The 16,545-nt window shown below is 37.8% G+C and overlaps 2 protein-coding genes across 2 annotated transcripts; one reads left to right on the forward strand and one right to left on the reverse strand.

Moving 5' to 3' along the window:
* Nucleotides 1-1,700: 1,700 nt before the first annotated feature.
* On the reverse strand, nucleotides 1,701-2,550 carry LOC311608611 (keratin-associated protein 15-1-like). The gene has a single exon (XM_084801165.1). It carries the CDS (start codon nucleotides 2,482-2,484, stop codon nucleotides 2,029-2,031), a length of 456 nt encoding a protein of 151 aa, XP_084657291.1. The 5' UTR covers nucleotides 2,485-2,550; the 3' UTR covers nucleotides 1,701-2,028.
* A 2,475-nt stretch (nucleotides 2,551-5,025) lies between these two features.
* LOC311609417 (keratin-associated protein 14-like) lies at nucleotides 5,026-5,892 on the forward strand. The gene has a single exon (XM_084802505.1). It carries the CDS (start codon nucleotides 5,097-5,099, stop codon nucleotides 5,598-5,600), a length of 504 nt encoding a protein of 167 aa, XP_084658631.1. The 5' UTR covers nucleotides 5,026-5,096; the 3' UTR covers nucleotides 5,601-5,892.
* The last annotated feature ends 10,653 nt before the right edge of the window (nucleotides 5,893-16,545 follow it).

The following is a 16,545-nucleotide window of genomic DNA, read 5'->3' on the forward strand; positions in this document are numbered from 1 at the left end:
TGGTTTGGCCAAGTGACTGACTTCTATAAAGTAAATTCTGCTTAAGGTAACTCATGAAAAATTATTTATATTTTTTTATCATTTCACTGTGGCTTATAAGTGATCTGCTTTACTTATAAACAAAATAAACATTTATCATGAATGCAATGCAATGATAATTTTCATATCTCCTATTTTAGGTAGTATTGTTATTGGTTAACAGGTTCCTCCCTTAGTTGGTAAATGTATCTACCATGCTGTTTGCACCAAGGTCATAATTTTTCTTTCCTAGTTATTTACTTAACTTGGCCATGGCAATAAGACAAACCTGTTGTTGTTTTGGTTTGGCTGGTTTGTTGTTGTTAAACATATGTCTCCTTAGATAGTTAACTTGCCAAGAAAATTTTAGAGGGTTTATTTTCTTCACTGAAAATCTGGGTGTGGTGGTATATGTTTATAATCTTAGCTACTCAGCAGGCTAAGGCAGGAGAATTTTAAGGTTGAAATTAGTCTGGGAAAAATTTCAAGATGTTATTCAAAATAAAATGACCTTAAAATGTAAGTATCATAGTTATATGCCAATGGCTTAGCATGTGGGAGAGGCTGGATTTGATCTTTAGTATCCGTCTTCCCCACAGGAAAGGCTTGCTTTGCTCTAATATTCTTCCCTTCTCTCTGTCCTTCACTGAGCTCAGACACATCCTTGCCATTTTCTTCATTACTACTTTGCAACGACAAATTCCTTTCTTGGCTAACCATCTGTGGCAGCTGCTCTTGCATGGATTCCAAGTGGTGTGACACATCAGTAAGATTCTTTTGATTTAAATGAAGTAATTAACTAACTAGCTAACTAACTGACTGACTGACTGACTAACACTTTCTGCTTTTAATGAGTCACATGACACCCTTTGCCTCTTTGTGAAGTCCTTTCTAGTGCTTCTTCTGAATTTTATGTTTTTTAATCCCATTATTGACTTATCTCATGATGTTAAACTAGATTTGTATCTGTAATAGCTTCTTGAAAGCTGAGAATCCACACCTTTGTTCACCAGAGTATTTGGTGTATAACAAGAACCCAATAATTCTTTTTTTTTCTGTATATTTGGAATTATTCTTTTTTTGTTTGTTTTGTTTTTTAATTTTTTATTAATTTATTATTGTTACATCTCAATGGTTATCCCATCCCTTGTATCCTCCCATTCTTCCCTCCCTCCCATTTTCCCCTTATTCCCCTCACCTATGACTGTTCCTGAGGGGGATTTCCTCCCCCTGTATATGCTCATAGGGTATCAAGTCTCTTCTTGGTAACCTGTTATCCTTACTCTGACATTATGATAGGCAGATTTGGGCCCAGGGGTCCTGCTCAAACTAAGGCACCAGCCAAGGACAACACAGGCGGTAAACTTTAAACCCCTACCCAGATCTAGCCAATGGACAGAACATTCTCCACAGTTGAGTGAACCCAGTAATTCTTTTCCATTGAATGCCCCACTGAAAACAAAATGCCTGTAGTAATTACATGAAAAAATGGGCCCATGAAGGAATATAAATCTCTCAAGATACGCCACATAGCATGAGACAGGACACATATATGGATTTCCTTTCAGTGAGTCTGCTTTTCTATCAAACAAAATAGTGAAAAAGAGAAAACAAAATCAGTTAAAGCATCAGATGCATTGAATAAATTTGCCATTAATAAAAAAGAAACTGGAATGCCAAAATTCATGCCAGAGATATAAGTTTATTTATAATAAACTTGAATAGAGAAATGCTCAGAAAATAATGATAGAAGAAACTTAAAAAAATGAATAGTAACAGAAGTGATCCAAGCATTTACATAATAGTTAAAATGCTGGCTTTTTCTTGTAGGAGAGTTGAAAGGTCAAAGGTCAAGATTACTTTATCATCAAAAAAAAAAAATCACTTGCTTCCAAGTAGATTATGATGCTGAGTCCTGGAGCGAGAAATGTTCATTGATGAATCCTAGATGTTTGAGAAGGCGTTTGAGTTCCTTCAGGTAGAGAAACCATCGTGGGACGACCAGGATGTTCAGAAAGCTGACCCGCAGAAGCCAGAGCTATAGCCTGGCTGGTAGTAAGCTGACTGGACACTCTTGGAAGAAAAGTGGCCTGGGCGATAGAAGCTGGACCCATAGCCTGAAGAACGAATGCCAGATTTTCCAAACCCGAAAGATCCAAAACCAGAATTGCCATATCCAAAAGATCCGGTAAAGCCACCCTGGCTGGGGATGCTGACAAAGGCTGTCTGGGGCCGGAAAAAGGATGTCTGGAAGGATCTGTTGCCCACACATGGTGAGTGGCTCTCCAGTGGCTCAGCGAAGGTCTCCTGCTGTCCATTGTAGAAAGAGGAGCCCAGCTGGAAGTTCTTTGGAGAATAGACTACATTGCCGGTGGGGTAGAAAGAGTTGAAGGTGGAGACTGGCTGCCTCAGGAAACCTCCATAGGACTGTGCGGAGAAGTTTCCAGAGTTGCAGGGGTAAGACATGCTGTCAGGAGTTCTGGTTTCAGTTGAGGAGCAGTGATGAATCTGCGAGTGCGAATACCACCATCGGGAACCTGGGTCCTTATATACCAGAGCGATGGGTGTAGTAGCCTGTGCCCACTTTAATGAGAATGCCTAATTAGGCTCCAGTAAAAATGAAATGCTTTAACCTTCAAAGGACTTTTTATGAACGTGCACTTCTAAATGAAGGAATTTCATTAGTTTTCAAAGCAATTATTCATGAAGTAAAAATGCAATTTCTCAGTATCTACAATAGGTCGAATGAAAGCCACCATAATTGAATCTTTAAGATAAATGCTTTATTTGTTCCAGCCTTCAAAATGTGATCAAGTGGATGATGATGCAATTAACACTGCAGGTCCAGCACTCCACAAAAGTTAGCACTCTGCAAAGAAAATTATGATGCTCCAAGTTTAGAAGCGTGATTGAAAACAGAAAAGTAAATCCCCTTTTCATGTTTTTTCTCCAAATGTTGTGATGTTATGAACAGAACAATACAATATTAATCCACAGGAGGAAAGAAATTTAAGAAAGTTAAGTTCAGTTGTTGTTTATAACTGAACAAACACAAGTGGTGTTTGTGCAAATGACTATATAAGGTTGAGCGGTCCTGAACATTACCTTAATGCCATACTGTTTCTTTTCATTTTATGGCGTTTTCATTACATAAAGTTTAAAAACAATTAAGAAATGTGAAAAGTCTCTGTCTCATATATGTCTGACACCTCAACGGTGTCATAGAAGGATTAAGCCTTTGAAGAATTCATGGTTACAAATGACTCTTATATATTGATATATGGGTAGGGAAAGGTATCAAAGGGGATGGGAGTGTGAACTGGAGAAGAAATTAATCTGAGGTTGCTAATGTTGTGAATCTATCAATTAATTCTAAATTCTTCATAGAAAACTAAGTGGCGAGATTTGTCTGTCCTCCACCATTAAGTGCAGCATAAGAGATGGGACAAGGGAGCATAAAATTGCTACCTTGTGGAAGTAGACTTTGTATGTCATCCATTCTCCACACAAATTATACATTGAAAATGAACTGACACTAATTTTACAAAGTATTGTGATTACCTGGTCTAAATTTTAAGGACAAATAAAAAATGAGCTGTTCTTGTAGGGTTCTGAGAATATCGGATTGCTGTAACTGGAATTCCAATATGATTAAAAGGAAAAACAAACCTGGAGACATTTGTTAAAATTTCTCTCAAACTGTAAACTTTATGAGTCTGAATATTTTAAGTTAACAAAAGAAAGAAAGGAAGGAAATGATGTTCTCTTACAAAAAAAAAAAAGCTTTTACTCAGAAGTAGAAGGAAATGTTGTTCTTTACTGTGGAGGACAACAAACGGCACCGAAGCTGGAGCCACACCCAGACAGCCCTGCATCTTCCTGCATCTTCCTGCATCTTCTTCTCTCCTCACCTCCAGCCATCAGTCTTCATTACAGTCCTGCTCTGAGGTAGGACACAAGCCGTGGAAATTGAGGAAATATGACCCTTACTTTGGACATTTTGCAATACTTGTCAGAAGCACCTGAAAACAATTTAAGTCAAAGTGACATATGCTGCCTTCAGGCAGAGGAAGCACCTCCCAGTGATGGCTCCTTTGGCCCAACACCTCAAGGCAATCGCCTTATATGCTTACTTTAGAGCTAGGACCCCTACCAGGTTATGGAGACCTTTTTCACTGAGAAAAATGACACTCATTAGCGATAGAAATATATTGGACATTATTACCCCAAGTTTTGTTTCTTTTAATGCCTTTTATCATCTTAGATGAATAATCTTTAGCATTCAATGCATAAAGCGTTTATCTCATAGTGGAGTAAACCACCCCATCCCATCCCACCCACCCATATACACAGACACACAGACACACACACACACACACACACACACACACACACACACACACACACAGAGATGGAAATTAAGATGCACACTTAATATCTGGATTCCATTCTTAGATAGATGCGTGAGAAATAAAAATCTCTCCGAGTTTCACTAAAGCCATTCAAACTGAGGTTCAAGATTTTTAAAAAAAAGTTCGTATGCATCTTGCATATCAGTGTTTGGATGACACTATTCGTAACGCGAGCTTGCCATTTTGAGTCAGCAATCAGTGTGTGTTTTTGTTTAAAAGAAATGACTCTGAGTGGATCAGCGAACAACTTTGCTCGCCAGATGGCAACAACTTTTGGACAGATTGTGCAACGGGTATCAATTATTTTTAATTAAGCTAGCTTCCCTCAGCCCAGACAGTCTACTCCAAAGCAGTTTTCTGAGTGATGTGTAGGGTGACCTTTGCTGAGGGAGGATGAATAATAGCTTTGAAGATTGAACACTATTACCTGAATTCCAGGACCACAGACATCACTGCTCTATCCAGCTGCGAAACCACACAAAAAGTAAATATGCATGACTACGATGGTCTTTTCAATTCAATCAAAGGCGCAGGTAACTTGTGTTCATGCGCCATGAGGATGACGCACCCAAGGACGGGGTATATAAATCCTTTGTGTCCGAGAAGGGTCACTCAAACTCGGAACATCCTCCTCCTCTCATCCACAAAGTCCCATCTTCTCTCAGCATGTCCTGCAACAACTTTTCCGGCAACTTCTCCCAGGCCTTCGGAGGCCAACTGCAATACCCCAACTCTTCTTACGGTTCTTCCTACCCCGGCAATGTCTTCTACGCCACTGACCTCCAAACTCCCATCACCCACCAGTTGGGCTCCTCTCTCCAGGGTGTGTCTCAGGAAACCTGTGAGCCCACAGGCTACCAGACATCCTTTGTGGTCTCCAGTCCCGGCCAGAGGCTTTGCAACCGCCAGAGGATTCCAGCGTCCTTCAGACCCAGCCAGTCAAGTTTCTCAGGATCTCTGGGCGGCTTTGGTTCCAGGGGCTTCCAGTCTTTCGGTTCTGGCTATCCAACCCTGGGCTTTGGATCCGGTGGTTTCCAGGCAGTGGGAAGTGGTCCTCGCACTTTCCAAACCGTAAACGGTGGATCCAACTTTTACCGCCCAAACTGCTTCTCTTCTAGAAGCGGCCAGTCTGCTGCTTACCAGGCAACCTGTGGGAGCGGCTTCTTCTGATCTTATACTGAGAAATTAGAAATCTAAACAGTGCCTGCTGCCTACTGTGTTAAGAGTCACCCTGCCTTTGGTCTCCTAGGAATTTGATTTCTACTAACTCTTATGAATTCCCTAAATTAGAAAATGCATTTAATTGGAGAAATATGCTAAATTGTTTTCTTTTCATTTTATAGGCATGCAAAAATCCAGTATTATTCTTTCCTTCATGTGTTTACTCAGACTGACAATGTCTTGAATTTTCCAAACGGGAAAACATTAAGTTTAAATAAAAATATGCAACTGGACATCTATACATCTGGAATTATTATCATTTTTTATTTTCTTGTCTTTGAAACTTACTTCAAAATACCTCTCTGAGCTTTTCTGTTTCTTGTGCTTGCCATGATAATTTTAAAGAGTAAAGTAATTCTTTAGTATTTGGAGAAAAATCTGAATGTTTCTGTTTTCTCCATCTGTTAATACTTTTTTCACACAGTGAAAATGAAGGGAACACATTATTAGAATGACAAACATAACTTATTTCCAGCCAAATAGGGAATTATAAACCATATTTTGTATAAAGTACTTGTAGTTCAGAGGAAATATGAGGTAATTTGTGCCATATAATGTTGCATGAGAGATCATCTTTATAAAATACATTCTAACATATATGCACATAATTAAGTTACAGGATCATGACTTAGTTGCAGATGGGGTTCAGTGCCCATCTTCACTGCCAGATAAACAGGATTTATAAGTGAAATCTCTACACATGCAATGGTTGCTAAAAATGTATACCTCACATTGTTCATATGTTAATTATATATTTTGGTGATGTCCAAGTTTGGTCTTGTGTTTAAAAAAAAAAACTTCTCAAAATCCATGTAACGACTACTCAGTTTCAGGATATGACCTGGAATATCATATTTGAATAATGGACTGCTTCCCAAAGGCTTCATCATTTAATTCTAGAAATCATTATCACATGTGGAGTTGATCTACCCCTAAGGCTCATCATATACTTGTTTTATTCCAGTTGTGTCTCAGCATCCAGATTCATTTGTTAATTGTCTCACAATTTTCCTTTTACATATAATGAGTAGTAACTTCATCACCATACACAATGGCTGACCTAGGGAACTGTCAGTTTACTTTTGCCATAGGTTTATCTGGTATGGTTCAAGATTTAAGTAAAGCAAATTATTTTTTGTTAAATCTGGAACAGAAGATTCCAGATTTAACTCCTGTTAAAAACAAAACAAAACAAAACAAAATATCCCAAAACACCTCTTCTAACATGGGATCAGCTTTCATCCAAAGACAGCACACGAGAAGGACCACAATGAAGGAAGTTGTTACTACAACATACAGAACAATCTGCACAGTTAAAAAGATGACCTACATGCAGACTCCTCCTCTTCCTCCTCCTCCTCTTCCTCCTCCTCCTCTTCTTCCTTGTCCTCATCCTTCTCCTCAGTCCTGTTAGTTATGGGCACATCCACACCTACCATGATACAGTAATGCCCATTAACCACCAGTAGGTGGAGGTAGTAGGAAAGACAGGTGTACATGATGTATAGGCATAAATTTATGCTATGCCTGAACATGTAAAGATATGAACTCTGGTGCTCCCAATTTGGTCACTTCCCCTTGGAGTGGAGGCCCAGCAGTCACACAGAGAAAGGGCAAGCAGGCTATCCAGACAGAGAGACCTGATATGGTGGGGCAGGAGGTCCCCTTCTGTCAGAGGTCTAGGGGAGGGGAATAGACCAGAAGAGGGAGGAAGTGTGTGAACAGGAAGATACAAGCAAATGGATAACAATTGGAATGTAATCTGAATAATTTATAATGAATTAAAATATTAAAAGAATAATCTAAATCCTATAGATTCTGTGGTGTGAGCATGCTTTGTATTGTTTAATTCCACAACTGGTTATCTTCTTATTTTGGAACTGCATGGAGAACTTTAAATATCATAAAAAAATTCTTTTCAAATACAGATAGTTAAAATATAACGTCATTTTTAGCATAAAAAGAGTTACACTTTGAATTTATATTTCCAGAAAATGTTTATTGCAGACATATACTTTGCATTACAGTTGGATGACATTCTCATCATGGTAGGTGCCATCAATGATTGCATGAGAAGATAAACATGTGATTTTACTGAAGACACATAGTGTATATATCAAAGGTGCTAGAATAATATCCCTGGAGAGATGTCAGTGCTTAACAGAAGGCAATGCTCTGTGTGTGTGTGTGTGTATGTGTGTGTGTGTGTGTGTGTGTGTGTGTGTGTGACTTCAGAGTTTTGAGTATATATATATGATATATATGATATATATATATATATATCATATAAATATATTTATATGCTTAACTATATATAATTTAAAATAAATATTTTAAAAGAGAATAAAAACTAAATAATAAGGCTGATTTAAATATGATACACAAAACTCATACAAGCACAAGCTGGAAAAAACCCAGGCATGGAGAGGGGGTGGGCACACAGTTCCACCTCTAGCAATGGAATGATTGGCAATTGTTAGCTGCTGGGGAAAAAAGCATCAGTGTTTTGTTTGTTTGTTTGTTTGTTTTAAAGAACATAGATTTGGGAAGCCCAGATTACTCATGAATATTTTTTAAGAGCACAAGGTGGGTGGATAGAGAAAGGGGTTGAATTTAGGGACAGTTCAGGGTGGATATGATAAAAGAAAAAGTTGTAGAAAACTCAAAACTCTGAAGGAACCAATTAAAGATGATTGCTTATTATTGGGAGAAAAGTTGTGTTTGTGTGTGAATACTGTACATAACTTTCAATTTGTTTTAAATCATTTGCATAGTGTAAAACTAACATTTTATGCAATACTTATATAAACGAGCAAAAACCTTAAAGCACCAGAAGAATGCAAGACCTGGTGGCACTCAGAGGAAGGATAGCAGGTTACCAAGAAGAGACTTGATACCCTATGAGCATATACAGGGGGAGGAAATCCCCCTCAGTCACAGTCATAGGGGAGGGGAATAAGGGGAAAATGGAAGGGAGGGAGGAATGGGAGGATACAAGGGATGGGATAACCATTGAGACGTAATATGAATATATGAATAAATTAATAAAATTAAAAAATATATTCTATTGGTGAAAGACGCCATCACCATGGGTGAAGAGAGAGAGAGTAAGGGAGGGAAGGGAAGGCAGAAGAGGAAGAAAGAAGGAGAGAAAGAACAAAATTTCTCTTGAAACAAGTCTAAACTTGTGTTCACTTTAACTCTTTATTGAGCTTCATCTATATGAAGCTAATGACATAGCTGCAACAGATGACATTTCCTCATATGATAAAATTTCCATCGCATCAGAAATACTGAACACTCCTTGGTTATAATATGAACCGTGTTTTTTTTTTCCGAGACAGGGTTTCTCTGTGTAGCCTTGACTGTCCTGGACTCACTTTGTAGTCCAGGCTGGCCTCGAACTCACAGCGATCCACCTGCCTCTGACTCCCAAGTGCTGGGATTAAAGGCGTGCGCCACCACGCTCGGCTGAACCGTGTTTTTTTAAACAAGCAAAAATGTTCCAAAAAGAACAAGAAATTGACATTCCTTTATGAATACAAATTATACTAGGGTTTGATTTAAAACTTTGGCAACCTTCAAACCCTTTTAGAGTCTCCTTTTCTTTCTGCTTTAAAGAAGTCAACACTTGATGTCTCTCTGAGGTATAAAAGTTAAGAGAAATTCCTATGTCTCATGTTACCTTGCTCTATATAGCATGCTGTCACAGATGATGCTGGACAGGGCATTGTGACCCAGATCATGTGGTAGATTCACATCCCTTCTGTAACATCTTTCGCTGGTGTTTCCTTCAGTATACATAACACACATATATGTGGGTATCTCAAAGGTTACAATAGGGTAACATAAGGACTCCAGTGCCACTTTCTTCTTACCCAGTGAAGAGAATCCAGGCAGTTGCAGAATGCCAACTAATAAAAGATTCAAGCCAATGACATTGGACTTTTCCTGCGGTGGACAATCTAAAAGTCTATCCAAATATTCTTACTACCTAGAGTAATGAAATCCAATTGCTGCCAATGAGGTCAATTTCAAATTAATTCTTCCTGGGAACTTGTCTTTTTAATAATATGTTTTATTTACCTCCCAAAGTCCATAATATCTGAATTTCAGAGTCACATGCCCCAATTAACTGGACCCAATTTTTTACTTCTGATCTACCTTGCGAATCACACTAACTAAGCAGATTGAGTAAAAATACTCAACATTACTTGGACACGTTGTTTGAAGGTTGACGGAAGTTGAAGTTCGGGGAGGTATCAGGGGATTGCCAACATCTCTTGAACCCTGATCATTGTGATTTTCTTTCTACATGTTTAGGGAGGAGGTATAGGAATGAGACGGTAACCCAGGCATTCCAGCACTTGTACTATCTGAATCTGTCCAGAGACTTACTTGACACTTATTTTTCTTTCGTCTGAAAAACTACATTCAAATGCTAACAGACTTAGGCAGGTTTCTGCCTACGGCATCACTATGTAATGTGTCAGTCTTGATGTGTGTTTTTTTAGTTACCCTCCTAATTGCTTAGTTTCTCTGGATTAGCAGAAATCCCTGTTATCGAGTCCCAGCAATTCACATTGCTACTCAGCCACGTGTGCAGGTGTGAATGATGACATTCCTATAGTTTCTTATTCCAAAAAAAGAAAAAAAAAAAAAAGAAAGAAAGAAAGAAAGAAAGAAAGAAAGAAAAGGATCACAGCCACTTGGAGTAATACATGTTTTCAAAATTTTAAATAGCTAGAATGCAATGAATTCCCCCAAATATGAATGCAAATCTACAAGCAAATTAATAACAAAGGGAACAATACATTGAAGTGTAAGATTGCACACATTTATAAGATTAAGATTTTGATTTTCAACTGCTCTCTGATGAAAACCAAACTACGTATAGCACTTTTCCATAGTAAGGAGAGAAAGGAATAATTCGAGATTACACATAAATTCTATAATCTTCAAGGAATTGAGAATTAGAGAAACTGGTAATGGGAGAAATAACAGATAGCAAGAAGGGGTTGGCAAAAAAACGACGGCTGCAGGGTGTACCGACCTTGATTTTACATTGCATGAAGGAAGAGAAAGACTCAACCGCTGAACCCATAAAGGATGTCACCACAGGTTGCTTTATAACAAGGTTGCCAGGCACTAGCAACCAAGTGGTCAGGGTAGTAGGATCTGGACCTATATCTCGGGAAAGGGAACCCAGACACTCCATAATTCAGAAATTCGAAGCCATTGGATTTGCAACCCACTACATAGCACCTTCTAGATCCATAATCTCGGGAACGACAGCTGCTGGACCAAAAGCCCAGAGACCCAGCATATGTGCCCTGGCAGGGACTGCAGGGTGTGGAGCTCCTGGGGCAGTAGAAGGACATCTGGCAGGGGCTGGACACCACACAGGACCTCTGGCAGTTGCTGGGCTCAATGCAGGTCTCCTGACAGCCACTGATGAGAGAGGAGTCCATCTGGTAGGTCCTAGGAGAAGCATCGGGAGTGGTGTAGAGCAAGTTGCTGGGACAGAAAGAGCCACAGCAGGATCCTGAGGTGGGCAGCAGCACCTAAGAGAGGGAGACTGGTTTCCAGAGCAGCAGTTACAGGTCATGTTGAGAGGAGATGTGAGCTCAGCTGGATGTAACTGACAAGATTCTGAGTTTGAATGTCACCTGAGGAGAGCGGGGTTTATATACTCCCAACAGCAGGTGTGGTACCCAAGAGGGTCATCCTTGTCCTGTCTATTATCTGTCCTTTACAAATGTGTGATGCACACATTGCTCTGTGATGACAGTTGTATTTGAGCATTTTCTGCACAGTATATTTACAGATGTTGTAATGTCATTGTAACAAAGAGGAATGAGCTATTCTTATGTCACAAGTGCAATGATTATTTTACACTAAATATTTCATCATGTCCAGGAAAATCCTTTTTCCTCCTCACATACTTTTGTGTGCTTTGTTATAGGATATTATGAGGAAAACATTTGTCTTTACTAGGTATAGAATGCAAGTAGCTTGTCTTTTATTTTGTTAATGAATTGAAAACATAGCATTATTCTCTTGTGAATTACTACTTAACATTACCCAAGAATTAAAAAAGAAAGAAAGAAAGACTGAGTAACACTGAACCTTGAAAGAGAGAAAGGAAGAGTGTGATTGGATGGTCGGAGGTGTGGTGGCAGACACAGAACTGAGACAGCCTGCCAAGTGTTCATATTGGAAACTTTGCAGTTAATCTGGTAAATGCCCAGCACATTAGAGGAGAAAATAGACTTTAGAGCCAGAACGTCTGATGTGTTGCTTGGTGCAGCCCTGATGTTACGGTGGAGAATTCACTTCTAACACCAAAAGTCACATGAGGCTTAGGGAATATGTACCTTTATGCTGTGGGCTCTAGAGGAGCTTTGCTTTTTGTGAACTCCTTTCAACCAGCGACCGAGCTCAGGAAAAATAAAAGCAAACAGTTCAGGTGTGTGTACCAGAGAATGCAATCCACTGACAGTTCTCATGCCCTGTGAGGGGCTGCTCTACACAGTGTATACTTTAAATTTTTAAAATTATATTTCTTTTTTTAACATCTACATTTATATTATTACACATAAATAAAGTAAACTACATACAGCAGGAAGAACCATGAAAGAATCAGGAATTATATAAATGTTACATTCTTAGTGATTTGGCTATTTATATTTGGCAAACTTGAAAAACATCTTTCCTATCTTGGTGAGTCTAAAATTCTGAATGAAAATCAATATTTATCATATCTAATCTCTATTAACATAAAACATCTATCTAAACCTAAAAACATCTTAATCCATAAACAAGTAAGCTTAATTGTAAGAGGTCTTCAACCCTATCAGAGACTTGAGAAGGAATAAAATTGATTACCTGAATATACTGGGAGTACAGGTTAGTAGCTTCCTGAATAGTCACCCAAGACACTCTATAAAGTTGGAGCATCATCTTCAGCCTTCTGACTTGCTTACCCTGTCTTGGTAGAGTTTTACTATCTACTCTGTCTGCATTCAAGCTTGCCCATTTTTAGGCAGAATTCTGCCTGTGGCAGAAATTACATTTGCCCTGTGGCTGGTTTGAGAAACCTTAAGAGACTGACACCCTATTTCCCTCAAGGTGGCGGTTGGGTATGTTTTTCTTTGCTCTCTTGGATAATAGATGATTGTTTTCATCGGGAGTTGGTTATACATTATTATTGGTCTTATACAGACAGACAATGAGGTTGGACTCAGTGGTGTCTCTCTTTTAGTTTATCTTTCTTTCATAGGTATGGAAATAGGGGTTGAAAGAAAGAAGGAGCATATAGAAACATATAGGAATGAAAGAACAAAAAGTAGATTATTGAATCTACTCCTCAACTTAAGGCCTTAATTTTTACTCACACATAGGTTAATTTAATTCATTACTATAGAATTTTGTATATTGATGCAAAATAAGTTTAATTTTGATACACTGGTATAGAAATCAAATTTAAGGTTATTCTTCACACATATATATATATATATATATATATATATATATATATATATATATATATATATATATTCTAATATGATGTCTTATTCCCATACAACTCAATTATAATACAAGGTTTACTTCCAATCCCTTGAAAGTGGTATTGCAGGCTGTTTAGGATAATTAAATAAAATAAGCTAACTATTAGTTGATCAAATCATGGTTATGTCAATTAATAATCTATTTGTATCACAAGAATATATACTCTAGGTTTAACAGATATATATATATATATATATATATATATATATATATATATATGATTCTATAGTTATATAACGTAAAATAGTTAGATAAGGTCTTCAAAAACCTCTGATACCTATAGATTATAGCATTTACAGATGATTTTTACCACATTCCACACTATTTGGAGCCCTCTCACCTCTGGGTTACTGGTGCTGTTCTGGTATGGGTCTCAGATCAGTCCTTGGGTTGCTGAACGTCCACTGCAGACCTGCTGCTCAAACAAGGTGGGTGTCAGGTGCCACCATCTGGGAACTGCCTTGAAGAAGACGAGCATCAAAGAACCTCCTTATGGAGTTGGCTTCAAATGTGGCAAACAAGCCACTGGGCAAAATGTCCTCATTTCTGCCACAGACAGAATTCTGCCTAAAAACGGGCAAGTTACGATGCATGCAGAGTAGATAGCCAAACTCTGCCAAGACAGGGTAAGCAAGTCCTCAATAGTTCCTGCTTCGTGAATATTTCTGTCAGAGATTTTGGGTCAGAAGGCTGAAGATGATGCTCCAAATTTATGGAGAGTGTTGGGTGGCTGTTCAGGGAATAAACTGTCTCAATCCTTATTTCATTTTGAAAGCTGCTAACCTGTACTCCGGGTTCACTCAAGTATTTTAAGTATTATCCCTTCTCAAGTCTCCGATGGGGTTGAAGACCAGATAGTTTAGTCTTACAATTAAGCTTAGTAGGGTAGGGGTTAATATGTTTTGAGATCAAGATAGATGTTTTAAGTTAGTAGAGATGAGCTATGATAGATATTACTGTCCATTGAGAAATATAGAACCAATAAGAAAGGAGAGATGTTTACTTCAAGTTTGCCAAATACAAATGGCCAAATCACTAAGAATGTAACATTTATATAATTCCTGATTGTCTTGTGGTTCTTCCTGCTGTATGTAGTTTATATTACCCATATGTAATAATATAAATGCATATTTTAAAAAAGAAACATAATTTTAAAAGTTAAAAAACAGAAACTTTCAAAAAGAGAGAAAAGAAATAAATATGGTCACATAAAGTGTCCTTTTTCACAGTCAAAAAAAAAAAAGAAAAAAAAAGAGAAAAGTCCCTTTGCCTGCAGCCACCATGATTTAATTGTGATCATGATGCTTCTGTATGTGCTCAGCTCTCTGTGATTCCTAGAACTTGGAATTCAGATTTTCCTACCCACCCTCAGTAGACACTGAAATAAATAGCCCATTAACTAAACAATATGCACTATTTTATAATGCCATAACTTCCTCTAGCCTCTACTTGTCCTAGTTATACATTTTTCATATTGGCATATAAATTGTTTTAGACTCAGCAAAAGACTTGGCCTCATGCAGTTCTGTTGTATAACAAAATGAATCTATTGAAAAAAAGTTATGTTAAAAAGTCATAAGGAAAACTTCTACTGTAGAAGCTTCCTAAAATATATGTGTACACATAAATAAAAGTTGTTTAAATGGAAAAAAGGATGATTTTATTATTTTAAATATTTTTTGACAATACAAGTTAACTCCTGGCAACACGCAGCCTAGCTCAGAGAAGATGATGAGCATCAAAGAACCTCCTTATGGAGAAGGCTCCAAATGTAGTCAGTAGTTTTTTAAGCAAACTTATATTGCAGCCATCCACATAAACTGTTTTAAAAAGTGTATAAAACTTAAATTTTCAATGAAAGTTTTCCTTTCTTTGCTAATCATCATATTCATCCTCATCTATTATAGTATGTTTATTATTATTATATGTATGTGCTTTGTCAGTATGCATGTCTTTTTCAAATAATTTATTCAGATTAGATCTCAATTGTTATTCCTTCACTTGTATCTGCCTGTTCCCCCATCCCTGCATACCTGATACTCTCAGTGGCTAGAAGAGGTTGTGGAATCTCCTGACATTGGAGTTACAGATGTTTGTGAGCCACAATGTTTGTGCTGAGAATTGAACCTAGGTCCTTTAGAAGAGCAGCCAGTGCTCTTAAACACTTTGTCAACTCTTCAGTCTCTCTGCGTCATCATTTTTGAATCTATATTTCATTTATTGTAATTTATAATTAGAATTGTCTTACAATCAAGATGTATACATGACAACAGAGGACCAGAAGAAACAGCAAAGTCCTTGAGATCTATGTAGAGCCAAAATGGTTGCTTAGGTTCAGTGGAGGAAATCCTGTGCTAATAGTTGCCGTCAGCGTCTCCTTTCTACTTTATAAAACTTCTCTGGCCTTAGTCATTCTCTAGAGCAGTGGTTCTCAAACTTCCTAATGCTATAACCCTTTAATTCAGTTCCTTGTGTCTGTGGTAATAGCCAACCATAAAATTATTTTGTGGCCTCTTCATGACTGTAGTTTTGGTAATTTTATGAGTTGCAATGTAAACATCTGATATGCAGAATCTGTCCCCAAAGTTTGACAACTGCTGCTCAAGAGAGTGTTTCTCTATAACATTTTATATAAATAAAACACACACAAATTATGTCAAGAGTAAAAAGAGAAATTCTTCTGGAGTTATAGAATTACATTACAGAATCTATTGGAGAATAAGCATTAGTGTAAATTGGTTATGACACTTCTGTCATTGGAGTAGCTTATTATATTTACTACAACATTACAACAGCCACAAATACACTGTGCAGAAACCTGTTCAAGTGCAATTATATTAACAGAGAGATTACTACTGAGTTGTGTATCTAAAGAGTTGAAAGAAGACAAATATGCCAATGATAGCCATGGTGAGTACCATACCTGTTCTGGAGAGGATATAGCTGTAATTCTTTACATTCTTTGGTTCTTTAAATTCAAAAAATTCTCAGTTACATCTAGCTGAACTCACATTCTTATCAACATGTTTTACAAAGGCCATTTTGGAGTATTCACTTCTCACAGCATTGAGTGCTTTCTGTTCTCAGATTTTTCCTATGTCTCTTCTTAGCCCAGCAGCTTGTCTAAAGCACTGCCATCTGCTCTCCCAGCACCTATCAACTTGGCTTCTCTCTCTATTAGATGGCCTGTAGAGAGCCATAGGTTCCCAATGTCCTATGTACTGTCTTCCCTCTCATGTGTCCTACAATCACAATAGAACTTCATGACTTACCGCCCCTATGAGATAACATACAGAGGGTTCCTGGGCTTTGGTTCAAGGAG

The sequence above is a fragment of the Acomys minous genome (assembly GCF_964271855.1).
Source record: "Acomys minous genome assembly, chromosome: 11".
Lineage (NCBI taxonomy): Eukaryota > Metazoa > Chordata > Mammalia > Rodentia > Muridae > Acomys > Acomys minous.